The sequence below is a fragment of the Scyliorhinus torazame genome, chromosome 4 (assembly GCF_047496885.1).
Source record: "Scyliorhinus torazame isolate Kashiwa2021f chromosome 4, sScyTor2.1, whole genome shotgun sequence".
In the NCBI taxonomy this organism is placed as follows: domain Eukaryota; kingdom Metazoa; phylum Chordata; class Chondrichthyes; order Carcharhiniformes; family Scyliorhinidae; genus Scyliorhinus; species Scyliorhinus torazame.
This window is the reverse complement of record NC_092710.1, coordinates 18,596,712-18,611,953: the sequence shown is the minus strand read 5'-3', so window position 1 is coordinate 18,611,953 and position 15,242 is coordinate 18,596,712. Positions and strand designations below refer to the sequence as shown.

Genomic DNA, 15,242 nt, shown 5'->3' with positions numbered 1-15,242 from the left:
GCAAAACGCGGTTTCCCCCTCGGCCAAATCGGCGTGACTGCCAATTCTGTTTTCCGGGGGAGGCTGGCGGTGGGGGCGGAGTGAGCCGGCTGGAGGGGCCGAATGGCCGGGTCCACCCTGCCCCCATTCCGCAGGTTGGCATGAATGGGCGGCAAGGAAATGTGGCGGCCGGGGTGCAACCTGGCACGGGACGATGGGCCAAATGGCTGTGTGCATTTCTCCTCATCTCCTTTCATGTTTCTTGTCTGGTGTTAATTAATTTGTAATTATTTAATTGGTGGTTGGGGATGAGGAGGAGGTCATTAGAAGTCCCTCAGCCCAGCTTGTCCACAGTGAGGATCTGGCCAGCAAAGGCCCATTTGATAGTGGTGGGGGAGGGGAGGGGAGGGCCACGCCCACTCGGGCGGACGGTTTCAAAGGGCCCGCTCTCCACTTTCGTTCCCTCTGCTTCGGGCGCGGGTGACCTGTCGGTCTCGAGGCGCCCCGCTCGGTTTGACAGTTGGGTGGGTGACTTGGGCGGGGTCTCGTGCTGCGTGGGCAGCTCATCACCGCGCGCCTCCCCTTCCTGCGCGTGCGTCTGGCCGGCAACCCCTCCTCCTGCGCAAGCGTCAGGCCGAGAACACTCCCCAAACCCCCTCCCCCCCTCCTGCGCGTGCGTCAGTCCGGCAACCCCTCCTCCTGCGCAAGCGTCAGGCCGGGAGCACCCCCCCCCCCCCAACCCCTCCCCCCACGATCTGCGCGAGCGTCTGGCCGGCAACCCCTCCTCCTGCGCGTGCGTCTGGCCGGCAACCCCGCCTCCTGCGCTTGCGTCTGCCCCCCCCCCCCCCCTGCGCGGCGTCTGGCCGGCAACCCTCCTCCTGCGCAAGCGTCAGGCCGAGAACGCCCCCCAACCACCCCCTCCTCCTGCGCGTGCGTCAGTCCGGCAACCCCTCCTCCTGCGCAAGCGTCAGGCCGAGAGCACCCCCCCCCCAACCCCTCCCCCCACGATCTGCGCGAGCGTCTGGCCGGCAACCCCTCCTCCTGCGCGTGCGTCTGGCCGGCAACCCCGCCTCCTGCGCTTGCGTCTGCCCCTCCCCTCTCCCCCACCCCCCTGCGCGCGCGCGTCTGGGCGGCAACCCCGCCTCCTGCGCCTGCGTCTGGCCGGCACCTCCCCCCCCCCCCCCTCTCCACCTCCTGCGCGTGCGCCGCCTCCCACCCCAGCGCGTGCCTCCCCGTCACGCCGCCAGTTTCCAACCGCCGTTCGGGCGACGACGGTTGGAAGCGACCGTTCGCCCATTGAATTAAAATGTGTTGATTCGAGCTTCCGATGGTTGCGAGTGTCTGTTTGTGAGGAGGGGGCTGGGGGGGCAGTGCGCCTGTCTTTCTCTTCTGCTGCACCTGTTCGGGGTGGACTGCTTCAAACCAAGAGGGGAGGGGGAGGGGAGGGAAACTGGGCCCTGCTCACCTTCAGGAAAAAAAATAACTCCCAGCAGAGGGCGGTTTCGGTCTGGAGGAAGGAGAGGACGGATGGCGAGGCTGACGGCTGGAAGACCGCCGCCCCAGGGTGACGCCGCGTGAGCGAGGGAGGGGGCCGCCGTGTCGATCGCCGCCATGCCACGGCGAGATAGTGGCGTGTGACTGGGCTTCTCAAGCCGTTTCATTTTTACTTTTAATCCCCGACCGCCTCGCCCCTTCAGGCCGGCGTCTCCAAAGATTGTTATCTGACAGGCCAAGTCCCCCCTCTGCACTCCCTACTGCCAGCCCTCACCCCCCCCCCCTTCTTTCATCCCCCCCCCCCCCTCCTCTCCCCCCCCCCCCCCCCCCCCCCACCAACAACAGCTCGGCCAGCTTAGCATCACGAAGAATTGACAGACTCGGGGTCGAGACCACGTTCGACCAGAGCCCAAAGTTGGCATCAGAAATGCCGAAGGAAGGCAATGTGATCTGAGACTTTGCCCCCCACCACTCCTTCCAGGTTTAGCAATTTGACAAAAGTTTTCAGTCAAATTCCTAATCCTGACAGGTAAGCATACCCGCTTGTCAATAAGAGAACAAAGAAGGAGCGGAACAGCCTCCAAGTGCGTTAGCGTGACTGAGAGGGCTCCATCCAGAGAGAGAGAGACGTAGCTGCAGGACTGAAGCTCCATCAACAAGAGGCTAGCAAGACACCAGGTTAATTGTGATTGTGAGCAATGTAACCAACCTCCTTCCAATAGCCCAGTGAATGGGAGAACTCCCTCAACCCCATTCCTCCTGCTGCTGACTAACCCGTAAGCTAAAGGTGGTGTAGGTGATTCTTTAGCTGGCAAGAGGTGTAACTGAGACCTTCAACAGCAGAGTGGCGAAGTTGCGACGGACTACAGGCGCAAGAGCGCCATGTGGCGCTAAAAGGCGACGCCGACCAAAAGTAACAGCGAGGTATGTGTGCAGGCACAGGGGGACCTGCGGCAGGCCACCATGTCCACAAGGGGCAGCCCGAGCAAGAGCTGCACAACGGAGACAAACTGCAAGAACCCTCCGACGCAAACCGGCTGCTGGTGCAAGGGCATCTCGTCGACAAGGTACTGTATGTGCGAGAGCATCTACTCGGCAACGGGCTGCCAAGACAAGACTAAGGGCTACTCTTAAACGAACGCCGGTCAGTCAGAAGGGTGCTCTTAAGAAAGCGGCTTGTAAGCGTAAGGCTGCTAGCACAAAAGCACCAAACAAAAAGATACATTTGAGAAGAACACGTCAACAAGGTCAGCGAGTTCGTTCGCAAGTGAAAACTTCACCATGCCGAGCACGTGTTCGTTTCAGAGCAACTCGTCAACCACAGACCATTTTAAAAGCACGGATTAATCGACAATCTGTTGGTGCAAAAGCGCCTTGTAAGAAAAAGACTGTTGCATCTCCACGTGGCCGAGCATCATGCCAGTGCAAAAAGAAGGCTGCTTTTAAAAACACAGCTTGTGTTAGGAAGAGCATTGTTGCAAAGGCATTTTGTGGCCCTTTGCATTGTCGACCAGGAGCATATAACCAAAGCAATTTTAATGCAAGGGCTTTAGGACTGTCAGGTTGGAACCAGCGTGGGTTATGGCCACCACAACAAAATGGTCTGGCATTTGAGTCACGAAGATATCCTCAGCGAGATATCCATCCATTGCGGAGATACCCTGAGCGCGATATCAATGTTTTCAGCAGACATCTGTCAAATAAATGTATTGCATTACCAAGAGGAGGTCAGAGGCAGGTTACAAGCTTGCGGAATTATCCATGGCCTCAAAGTGATGTGTCAAGTAATGTAGCTCTTATACCAAGGCTAACTCAGCATAGTAGTAGTAGTATTGTGCCACAAGGTGAATCTTCATTCCCGAATACATGTGGGCTATCTATTCCCAGTAACATAGTGCTGCAGAGAGAGCATCAGAGTGAATATATTGTTTGGCCACAAATCTCTCTTCCTCAGAACATTGGGTTGCAAAGAGATTTTCAAATTGATAATTCTCCATTATTGGGTGCAGATCTGAACAGACCAAGACTGCAACCGCGTGAGACTGCTCCTTGGCCAGAAGACACAGGATCACAGAATACTGTGCTACAGAGGGACTTTAATCTCGCTGTGCCTGCATTGTTGCAAAGTGATATTGATCCTGCTGATCCATTGCCTAGCGAATGTAGGTATGGGAACATTGCGCAACTAAGAGGCTTTGATGAAGACAATAGAAATAATAACAACAACAACCTAATTTCATGCAACCTCAGTGCCGTGTTACAAAGAAGCCCTGATACAGATAATATCAATTTAAATGAGAATAATTCGAACCTTGATCCCAGAAGAGCATTTCCCAGTGACCCTCCGTGCGAAGTTCCTGATAATAGAGCTTTGACCAGAGATCCTCGACGTAGGAGTGTTGTAATCTCTCCAAATGTTGCAGCACAAGGTGACCCCCGACGTGGAAGTGTTGCATGGCCAAGAGATCATCCACCCATAAGTGCACTGACGCAGAGGGACCCAGATTCTGATCTTGACAACATAGGATTGGCAAGAGAGCCTCGGCGTGAGAGTGTTGTGTGGCCAAGAGATTGTCTGCCTCCCAATACACTGGTACAGAGGGACCGTGCTCTTCAAAACATAGCATCAGCTGGGGACCCTCGACGTGGAAGTGTTGCATGGCCAAGAGATTTTATTCCCCCAAATGCACTATTACAGAGGGTGCTTGATTCTGATTTTAATAACGTAGCATTGGCAAGAGATCCTCGACGTGACAGTGTTGTGTGGCCAAGAGACTCTTTTCCCTCAAACATAGTGTTACAGAGGGGCCGCCCCCCTGATAACGTGACATTTCCTTGGGATCCTTGTCGCAGAAGTATTGTTGGGCCAAGAGACCAGTTGCCTCCAAACGCAATATTGCAGAGAAACCGTACTCCCAATAACATTGCATTGCCCTGGGATCCTCGGCGTGCAGGTTCAGCTTGGCCAAGAGATCCCTTCCCTTTAAACACAGCGTCACAGAGGGACCAGGCTCACAACAACTTGGGATCTCCCAGGGAAACTCGTCGAGAAACTGTAGTGTGGCCACGAGACACTTTGCCCCAGGGTGTAGAAGCACGGGGCAATCCAGGTCCTATCCCAATTCAGGGAGAAGCTGCAGTACCTGACAACGCAGTTTCACAAAGAGACCCTCGGCGTGAGAGTGTTTTGTGGCCACGGGATTCCTGCCCCCAGAATATAGCGGCACAGAGGGCTCCAGGTCCTAACCCAGTTGAGGGAGAAGCCGCGGCTCCTGATAACGCAGGTTTACAAAGAGAGCCTCAGCGTGAGAGTGTTGAATGGCCACGTGGATCTTGTCCCCAGAATGTAGAGGCACAGAGAGGTCCAGGGCCTAATGCGGTTGGGGAAGAAGCTGCAGCACCTGATAACGCAGCTTTGCAGAGAGAGCCTAGGCGTGAAAGTGTTCTATGGCCACGAGAACCTATGCCTTAGAATATTCATAAATTGCTGATAACTACTTTCAAATCTGTGAAATCCAATTGTTTAAAAGGTGAATGCAAATTAATTTTTCCGTGATTATTAATATTCAGTAGCAAAAAAGTATAAAGTTTGATAGATATTTGTGAGAAGAATATTAAGAGTATGTAACTGAAGCAGATAAATGAAACTAGGATACAGCTGGAGCCATAATCAGTAAGTGGCAAAACATTCTTGAGGAGCGGCTTATTTCTGTTCATATATTTCTGTTCAAAGCTGGATCCTTTCTGGCGAGTGAATTCCAATTACTTTTGTTTTTTTTATACTGTGCCAAACCTCTAATAATACAGGGAATCACCAAATTTTTAAGAGAAGGAAATGTGAAGTAGTAGTTAAGTGCCATGCAGCAAACTTGTTTTTATTGCCAGAATTTTCTAGCCCCCGAGGCAAATTTTTCCACTGCCAGCAGGGGCATCTTGCTGCAATTAAAAAGGACTTTGGTGAGACAATACCTGCAGTGCCAAATGCAGTTTCCCTCTACTTCCATTATATTTAGCAGGCATTAATTAAGCAATTTGCTATTGTTATTGAGGCAGGCTTAAACTAACTTGGCAGGGTGGTGGTAACTTGGAATTATCCTGGAAGGAGAAATAAGATGAATAAAATATTGGCAGAGACAGATAGCACGGGAGTACTAATTGATGAAATATTAGGTGAGGGACAGACTAAGGGATTCCAAAAGATCTAGATTAGGTTTATAGTGAAAATACATAAAGCTTTGTGACTTGGGTTGCAAATAGCGACTTCGAAATATTTTTTTAAAATAATTTAGAGTATCCAATTTTTTTTTTCAAATTAATGGGCAATTTAGCGTGGCCAATCCACCTACCATGCACATCTTTGCGTTGTGGGTGTGAGACCCACGCAGGGGAGGGAGAATGTGCAAACTCTACACAGACAATGACCTAGGGCCAGGATCAAACCCAGGTCCTCAGCTAACCACTCCGCCACCGTGCTGCCCGGCTAGTTGGAAATATGATATCTTGGTGAAAATGGAGAGCTGGCTCAAAAAAGTGGCAGGACGAGGTACTAAATGATCCTGGGTACAAGATTTTCATGAAGGGCAGGAAAGAAAGAAAGGGAGGGACAGCAGTTTGGATTAAGGAGAATAATGTAGTACCTGAGAAATAATGAAATCTAGTTTTGAGCTAAACAATAATAGTTCTTTTACACTACTGGATTTATTCTTAGATCACCAATGAACAGGAAACATAGAGGATCATATTCGCAGGGAAATTACAAAGGGGTTCAAAAACTATACAATAGTGGTAATGGGTATCTTTAAAAAAAAAAAAAAATTTAGAGTACCCAATTAATTTTTTTCCAATTAAGAGGCAATTTAGCGTGTTCAATCCACCGACCCTGCATATCTTTAGGTTGTGGGGGCGAAACCCACGCAAACACGGGGAGAATGTGCAAACTCCACACGGACAGTGACCCAGAGCCGGGATCGAACCTGGGACCTCGGCGCCGTGAGGCAGCAGGACGAACCCGCTGTGCCACCGTGCTGCCCTGCACTTTAATTATCTTAATATAGATTGGGATAGTGGTAGTGCAGAGAAGAAAGGGCGAAGTGTCACTGAAGTGTGTTCAGGAGAATTTTCTCAATCGGTATGTTTCTGATCCAATGAGGAAGGAGGTATTTTTTGGTTCTTGGAGAATGAGGTAGATCAAGTCTCAGTAGGGGAACGTTTAGGAAACAATGATCATAATAGAAAGTTTAGGTAAGCCATCGAATGGATCAAGAAGAAATTCAGAAGAAGCATAAAGTTAAAATGCATTCTCACCAGCAAAAAAAATGTAGGGCACCCTGAAAGATGAAAGAGGTAACAAACAAGATGAAGGAAAAATAGTTGTAAGAGATAGCGAAAGAAAAAAGGGGACAGAGCAGTGTGAAGTGGGGTATCTGTGTAAGAAGAACAAAGAAGGGTAATTTACTAAAGAGGCGTTAGCCCTTCAGGAAGAGAGAGGCATAGGGGGTTATATGTGCACATATCATTAAAAATTGAGAAAACAGTAAAAAAGGCATTCTGGGCATCATAGAAGTAGAGAGTACAAAAGCGAGGAACTTATGGCAAATAGCTATAAAACCCATTGGGCTCAATTCTTCAAAAATTCCTTAAATTTGTTTGTGGCAGGTTTTTCAGGGAGTTTCCTGATGGATCTCCCGGCGAGTTCCCCACTGCTATTCATTGGCTCTTAGGGTGTGATTCTCCGACGCCAGAGCTCCCGAGACCCCCAAGCAAACATCCGCCCCCAACCCTTCCCCACCCCCCTTCTCCTCCCAATCCACCACTGAATTGCACGTGTGGCTAACAATGCCCTCTCTATGTCAGGAAAAGCTCTCCTACAATCGCCGGTAGAGGGCCCAGACTGGTGTCAGGTGTCGGACATAAGAATCCTCTCCTCCGAGGAGCAGGCCCTGGAGGTGACCCAGCTGGCCGAGGATAGAGCAGTTACGAACGTGGAGGCTGGCGGATGCTGCAAAGGTGAAGAACCAGTGGGCCACAGCCAAAGGACCTGTCAAACGTGAGTTGTCATTGCCTTACTGACTGATCCATCCCTCCCACTGATCATATGTCCGTTCTCCAGCCGGCGGTGCCGGCCCATCCAAGTTGGCTCCCTCTCCAGCCTCCCATGAGACCACTTCGGAGAAGAACGCCGAGGATGCCACCATAATCGTCACAGCACAGCTATAATACCCACCCTCCACCAGCGCAGATACACACACCTCGGTGGGAAATGTTTGGGGTCAGCCTTCTGGGATACAATCTGGTGAACACTACACTGCTAATGATGCACATCTGGTGGAGGCAGGAACTCCCAGATGAGACAGCAATCCGAGGGCTGCTGGATCCCAGGACCCGATGCTGAGCCTGTGGAACAGGGTTACCCGAAGCTGATGGAGATGATAAGGAGCGGCTGGGACATTCAGGGGTGCACGTCAGCGACACTCCAGCATTTCCATAGACGATTGGAGGAGACCTAGAGGCTACGACGGTAGGAGATGTTGCCGGCAATGAGTGGCACCAAGGCCAACACTGCTAGGGTGGCGACCGCAGTGGAGAGCCTGCTGCACAACGTTGGCACATTAGTGAAGGTATCCAGGACGTTGCGTTGTCGGTGACGGCCATGGCTGAGGGTCTAGGCAGAATGCCCTAATCACTGGGGGACATGACCCAGTACCAGGACGACCTCGAGGTTCTGCGGGACATGTCCCGCTCTCAGATGGGAATGGCTGAGGCTCTGCGGAGCTTGTCCCAGTTGGTGCATATTGCCAAGGCACTGCAGAGTATGTCCCAGTCACTGAGGAGCATCGCCGAGGGCGTCGACATGATGGTGGGGACTATGTGAAACCGCCAGGGCTGGCAGAGCTAGATGATCAAGTGGCAGCCAGGGTTCGAACTAGCTCCCCCTCCGTCCCAAGGTGAACCCAGGGCCCTATAGGCACTGAGTGGGAGAAGGGGGTGCATGGAGCCCCATGGAGTGGTGATGGTGACCAGCACCTTCCCCGAGTTACACACCCTGATGAGGCAGCTCTCACAGCCAGCACACGGGACAGTGCAGCATGGCTGTGCCACCGACAATTGAGCCGGAGCAATCCACCCCCAGATGGGACGTGGTAAAGCAGCTGGCTGCCTCCACCTCAGATGTGAATCCTGGCGACACACCTAGACATAGCAGTAGAGCTAGGAAGGCAAAGAACATCGAGGATCACCCAGAGCACCTGGTGAGGGGGAGGAACGAGGTGGTGGTGGGGAGGGGGTCCGGTTGGGGTGGCGTCAGCACCATTGGGAGAGTGGGGAATTGTTACACACAATAAACACCCTTGAGCACAACCAGTATGGCGCCTCTGTCACTTTCTTCCGCAAGATGGGCCGACCTCCGTACCCTTGGCCCATCTATCCAGGTCGCGCCCCCCCCCCTCTCCGGCACACCGCGTGCAGGTGATAGGTGTGAGCGAGCACTCAGCACATAGATAGAGGTCAGACTATGGCATGGATTGAGGAGCACTGGCGCTCAGACCTCTGCATGTTATCATCACCCCCCACTGTCCTCTGACGGTGCTGACACAGTCCCAGCACCCTGGAGTGGTGTGACGCAGACTCTGAGAGGGTGGGAAATGGGAGTGGAGGGTGACGGACGCGGCCACGACCTAAGTGAATCAGGCGAGTATGAGGTCCTCTGGGCTTGCCAGACCCTCGCCTGCAGCCTCTGGCTGGTTCTCTGGTTTTTCCCTGGCCTCGTCCTCCAGCCCCTGCGGTGCCAAGTTCTCGCCGTCCTCCTCCTCGGAGATGGCCACATGCTCCCCATCACCAACCAATGTCGCCTTGCTGCTGTGCGACGTTGTGGAGGGCACAGCAGACCATCACAGAGCAGGCGACCCTCCGAGCAGAGTACTGGAGTGCGACACTGAAACAGTCGAGGCTTCAGAATCACATCTTGAGCAGTCCAATGCATCGCTTAATCACAGCACGGGTGGCTGAATGGGCCTCATTGTACCGGATCTCCGCTTCGGTCCCCGCCCTCCGTAATGGCGTCATTAGCCAGGATCCCAGCGGGTACCCCTTATCTCCAAGAGCCAGCCGCCCATCCTGGAATGCTCCTTAAAGAGGCCAGGGATCTCTGACTGCCCAAGGATGGAGTTGTCGTGGACGCTCCCCGGGGAAGCGGGCACGCGTGCATTATCGTCATCTGGTGGTCGCTCATGTTCCCTTTCTGTTACATAGAGTACTCCCAGATGGCCTGTTGAGCGCAGGGCAACATGCGTGGCGTCTATTACCCCCTGGACCTGGGGCATCCCGGCGATGGTGGAGAAACCTGTTGCCCGGGCAACTTGCTGGCCTGGTCCATGTCAAAATTGATGTCGTTTTCCGCCCGGGCAAACAGGGCATCCGTGACCTGTCGGATGTACCTGTGGGCTGCGACCTGTGAGATGCCACACAGGTCCCGCTTGAGCCCTGGAATGATCCTGAGGCGTAACAATTCAGTGCTGCAGTGACATTTACAGCCACTGGGAGCGGGTGTCCTCCTCCAGGGGAGCATGGTAGCACAGTGGTTAGCACAGTTGCTTCACAGCTCCAGGGTCCCAGGTTTGATTCCCGGCTTGGGTCACTGTCTGTGCGGAGTTTGCACTTTCTCCCCGTGTCTGCATGGGTTTCCTCCGGGTGCTCCGGTTTCCTCCCACAGTCCAGAGACGTGCAGGTTAGGCAGATTGGCCATGCTAAATTGCTCTTCATGTCCAAAAAGGTTGGGTTGGGTGGGGTTACTGGGTTAGGGTGTGGGTGTGGGCTTAGGTAGGGTTCTCTTTCCAAGGGCCACTGCAGACTCGATGGGCCGAATGGCCTCCTTCTGCACTGTGAATTCTATGATTCCATGTGGTGCCACATCTGCGAGGACATGGCACAGATGCCGCACTGTCGCCTTGTTAAGGTAGAGCCTCCAGTAGCACACGCTGTCTGTCATCTGCTTGAATGACCGGCGACGCCTAAACACCCTGGGTCCCTCCCTGGCCTGACAGGTTCCAGGTCCTCAGGATGTGGGACGGGGTCCGGCACATGATCTGTGCCTCGAGCATCTGCCAGCAGCACCACTAGGGCAAGTTCTGGGTCCAAAACCCCTGCCATAGTGTTAAATATCTGTAAGGCATTGGGAGAGGGTGTCAGACTGGCAGACAGTGGTGGCTCCAACCCCCCATTGATCCCCACCCCCTCACCCGGAACACCCTGCCCACGCACACCCGGCCGCAGGGGGCTTCCCTCACTGGATTCTCGACCCTGTACCCTGGACACCCGCTCATAACATCGCCTGGACCAGACGCTGGGTCCCTCCCTGTGGCTCTTGCCCACCCTCCGGTTGTGGACTTACCCCCGAAGCTGTGACACATCCCTGGGTGTTCGGATGTTGGTTGCAGTGTGTGGTGTTGCCTCCTGCAGTATTCAGGCACAGTGTCCAGGCATTGCGGTCTGATTGGAATGCTAGGCAATGACTCCCACAGGCTACATGGCCCGCCCACCCATGGGAATCCACTTGGGTTGTGTGAAGTGCCCACTTAACCACGATTGCCAATTCCCAATTAGCGATAGCCTTCAGTCGCACAGCCAGAGGCCTCGGCAGTCGGTGGGTGTTATGGGTGGTCGGTGGGGATTCTGGGTGGTCATTGGGGCAGATGGGCAGGGACAAGGGTTGTCCCCAGAATGGGTACTCACGATCCATGGGTTGGCATGGTGGTGCTGCGAGCGGTTGCCCCCCGGTTGCCCCCAATGCCTCAACCCCACCCTCCCATGGCGGCCCCCTCTTCCCCCCCCCCCCCCCTCCCCGAGCAATGGGGCGGCAAGCCCAGCGCCCGGGCTCTTTGCCTGTGAGCAAAGATGGTTACTCACCTCCTTGGCTTCCCACAGAAGCACTTTTTTAAAAAGGAGTACTAATCGGCTCCAGCCTGACCACTTGCTGGGAGGCGGCTGGATCACGGGGTCACACCCGTTAATTGTATGGAAATGGGGCTTAAGTGGCGCTGGAGGGTGTGCAGAGGAGATTCACTAGGTTAATCCCAGAGCTGAAGGGGTTGGATTACGAGGAGAGGTTGAGTAGACTGGGACTGTACTCATTGGAATTTAGAAGGATGCGGGGGGATCTTATGGAAACATATAAGATTATGAAGGGAATAGATAGGATAGATGCGGGCAGGTTGTTTCCACTGGCGGGTGAAAGCAGAACTAGGGGGCATAGCCTCAAAATAAGGGGAAGTAGATTTAGGACTGAGTTTAGGAGGAACTTCTTCACCCAAAGGGTTGTGAATCTATAGAATTCCTTGCCCAGTGAAGCAGTAGAGGCTCCTTCATTAAATGTTTTTAAGATAAAGATAGATAGTTTTTTGAAGAATAAAGGGATTAAGGGTTATGGTGTTCGGGCCGGAAAGTGGAGCTGAGTCCACAAAAGATCAGCCATGATCTCATTGAATGGTGGGGCAGGCTCGAGGGGCCAGATGGCCTACTCCTGCTCCAGGTTCTTATGCTCTTATGATAATTAGTTTCTCGCCAATTGTGTCACCATTGGAAGCCATGCCTTCAGCTACCCGGGCCTGAAGTTCTAGTCTACAATTCCCTTTCTAAACCTCTCCAGCTCTCTGTCTCTTCTTCTCCAGGACACTCCTTAAAACAACCCTCTTTACCAAACTTCTGTTCACGAGCTCAGGTATCTCCTTAATTCAATGTCAAATTTTTATTTGGTTAAGTTTTCCAGGAAGTGCCGTGGGACCTGTTCGCTATGATAAAGGTACTGCTTTTTTCCTGAAGTTGTTGTTCACGGCAATGGAAGTGTGGTGAATTACCATCGACTCCAACTGGCTCCGAATAGGAAATTGCACTTGAGGCTTGAGGTGCACAACTCCCCCAGTTCAAAAGTTGAGCTTTGGTTGTACACTGGGAGCAGAAACCCAGCAATTCCCGCCTTAGCATCTTGCGAAAGAATGTATTCCGGGGCTTCTTGTAACCTGCGGTGACGCCTGCTGCAAAAGTACTCGAGTGCAAATCCCTGTCGAAGTCAGGATGGGACTCGGCATCACCTTAGAGGTTGCAAAGAGGATGGAGGAAAATTGAATTCTAAATTGTGTTTCGTGTTCTGTGTCTGCAGGAACTAACCAAATAGAAACGCGAGACCAATAGCAACCGTAGAGCCAGCGGAAAAGACCCTGAGAACCAGAGTATGAAGCCAAGGAAGAAACCATCCAAGGTCACGTCAGCAACATCTGCAGGGAAAGAGAATGTTGAAATGGGATACAGAGAGGTACAGAATGTAACTAAGTCAACAGAGAGTACATGAAAACCAAGAGGGACAGCAATTAGAAATCAGAGCGTGGCAAGAAAGAGTATTACAGACAGGACATGGGTTAATTTAAATAGAACTCATTTCTCCTCTTGCTTATAAACAGAGAAGTGTTTTGATTTCCTTCCCTCTTTATAGGCAGCAATATATTGGTGTGAGCCAATTTACAATTAATAACTTGCCAACAAACTCAAGATGGGATCAACTTTTTTTTGCGCCCGCTCAAAATTGCTGGAGGAGGGTTCACAATGACCCCCTTGCCTTCAGATAGTAAAGAGTACAGCACGCACCGAGAAAGCAAATCTTGTTTTACATGGGTTCCAGAGTCCCCAGTCAAAGTCCAGGTCAATCTGTTGAACACCAGTGCTGGACAGTTCATTTTTCCGCTGAGCCGATCTCGTCGGTGACGGTACAGAATTTCCCGCAGAAAGAGTGAAGGTAGGACAAAAGGAGAAAATGCTGGACAATCTCAGCAGCGTCTGTGGAGAGAGAAGGGAGCTAGCGATTCGAGTCTGGATGAATGTAGTTTGTCAAAGTGTAGATGGGGGCCCAGGTGCTGAATCTCGGCAGAGCTCATTGCCTGTTCGATAGTAAACAGCAGATCGAGCTTTTCAGTTCAAGCTGGAGTCCCATGTTACATGACTCGTGCCTCTCCACCATCTCTGACACAGGTCCAGAGTCTTCAGGATTGCCATTATGGGTCGAAAAGAATATTTGAGAGGCCATTCATTGTCTTTGTAGATTTTCCGTGTCTGCTGGCAGCCAGGGTTATCAAGTATGAAGGCCTTCGATGTAGCACCCTTTGAAGTAAGGATGTGCATTCCCCAGGGGTTGTTTGTCGGTTGTTTGTCAATCATAGAATTTGCAGTGCAGAAGGAGGCCATTCGGTCCATCGAGTCTGCACCGGCCCTTGCAAGAGCACCCTACCCAAGCCCACACCTCCACCCTATCCCAGTCACTCCACCTAACCATTTTGGACACTAAGGGCAATTTAGCATGGCCTATCCTCTTAACCTGCACATCTTTTGGACTGTGGGAGGAAACCGGAGCACCCGGAGGAAACCCACGCACACACCGGGGGAGAAGATGCAAACTCCGGACAGACAGTCAGTTAAGGCCAGACGTGAACCCAGGTCCTTGGCGCTGTGAGGCAGCGGTACTAACCAGTGTGCCACCATGCCACCCCAAAATATATTAAAAGTTACAGTGAAGTCCATCACAGTGAAAGAGATTGTGAAATAAGCAGAAAATGTGGAAAGTGGGAGGGTATAACTGCTGGGAAATGTCCCAATGATTGCTCTCTTCTTCCTTATGGTTTGGCCTTCATTCCTCAGGCCCCGACAGCAGCACGGATAAAATGAGGAAACCAGCAAGTTAAATCGCCTCCTCCCTGGAGTATGTGGGTAGGCAATGCTCATGTGCTATTGCATCAGGATTTCAAACCAGCTGTGGTTTTATACAAATAGTTAGCACTCCACTCCTTTGGCCACGCACCCATTTTAAGGGAATGGACACATGTGGCGTATACAGAGCAAGCTAACCTCAAGCTCGATCACTTGCCTGTGCTGAGTTCATGATCAGTGGTAATGTCGTGACAACCCATTAGTTGTCTGGAGAACTATGGTGTCGGGCAGACTTTAAAGTTTGCAGATGGCTCAAAATTTGGAATTGTTATGAACTGGCAGGAGGACAGGGATAGACTTCAAGTGGGAACGACTGGTCAATGAAAAAGGCAGACAAGTAACAGATGACATTTAATGCAGGGAAGTGTGACGTGGTCCATTTTGGAAGGCATAACACGGAGAGAGAGATAATATAAAATAAAGGCTGGGATTCTCCCCTACCCGGCGGGGCGGGGGGTTCCGGCGTTATGGAGTGGCGGGAACCACTCCGGCGTCGCGTCGCCCCAAAGGTGTGGAATTCTCCGCACCTTTAGGGGCCAAGCCCTCACCTTGAGGGGCTAGGCCCGCGCAGGAGTGGTTTCCGCCCCGCCGGCTGGCGGGAAAGGCTTTTGGCGCCACGCCAGCCGGCGGCGAAAGGACTTAGCTGGGCGACGCATGCGCGGGAGCGTCAGCGGCCGCTCACGGCATCCCCGCGCATGCGCAGGGGAGGGGGTCTCTACCGCTTCCGCCATAGTGAAGACCATGGCGAAGGCGGAAGAAAAAGAGTGCCCCCACGGCACAGGCCCGCCCGCCGATCGGTGGGCCACGATCGCGGGCCAGGCCACCGTGGGGGCACCCCCTGGGTCCAGATCGCCCCGCGCCCCCCCCCCCAGGACCCCGAAGCCCGCCTGCGCCGTCTGCTCCCGCCGGTAAGGTAGGTGGTTCAATCCACGCCGGCTGGCGAGGGTTGACAGCGGCGGGACGTCGGCCCATCGCGGGTCGGAGAATCGCCGGGGGAGCCCGCCGACCGGCGCGATTCCCGCCCC

General features: G+C 52.9%; 1 protein-coding gene across 4 annotated transcripts in view; it reads left to right on the top strand.

Moving 5' to 3' along the window:
* Window positions 1-15,242, top strand: part of LOC140410142 (centromere protein Q-like) — a 73,020-nt gene that overhangs the window by 15,130 nt on the left and 42,648 nt on the right. For 2 of the 4 annotated variants that reach the window (XM_072498097.1, XM_072498100.1), the window contains exon 2: window positions 12,623-12,775. In XM_072498097.1, coding sequence (XP_072354198.1) covers window positions 12,695-12,775 — 81 coding nt within the window. In that variant the 5' untranslated portion in view covers window positions 12,623-12,694. Of the gene's footprint in view, window positions 1-4,857; window positions 5,004-7,357; window positions 7,520-12,622; window positions 12,776-15,242 lie in introns of those variants that run through there. The other 2 variants (XM_072498098.1, XM_072498101.1) reach the window with 2 other exon arrangements.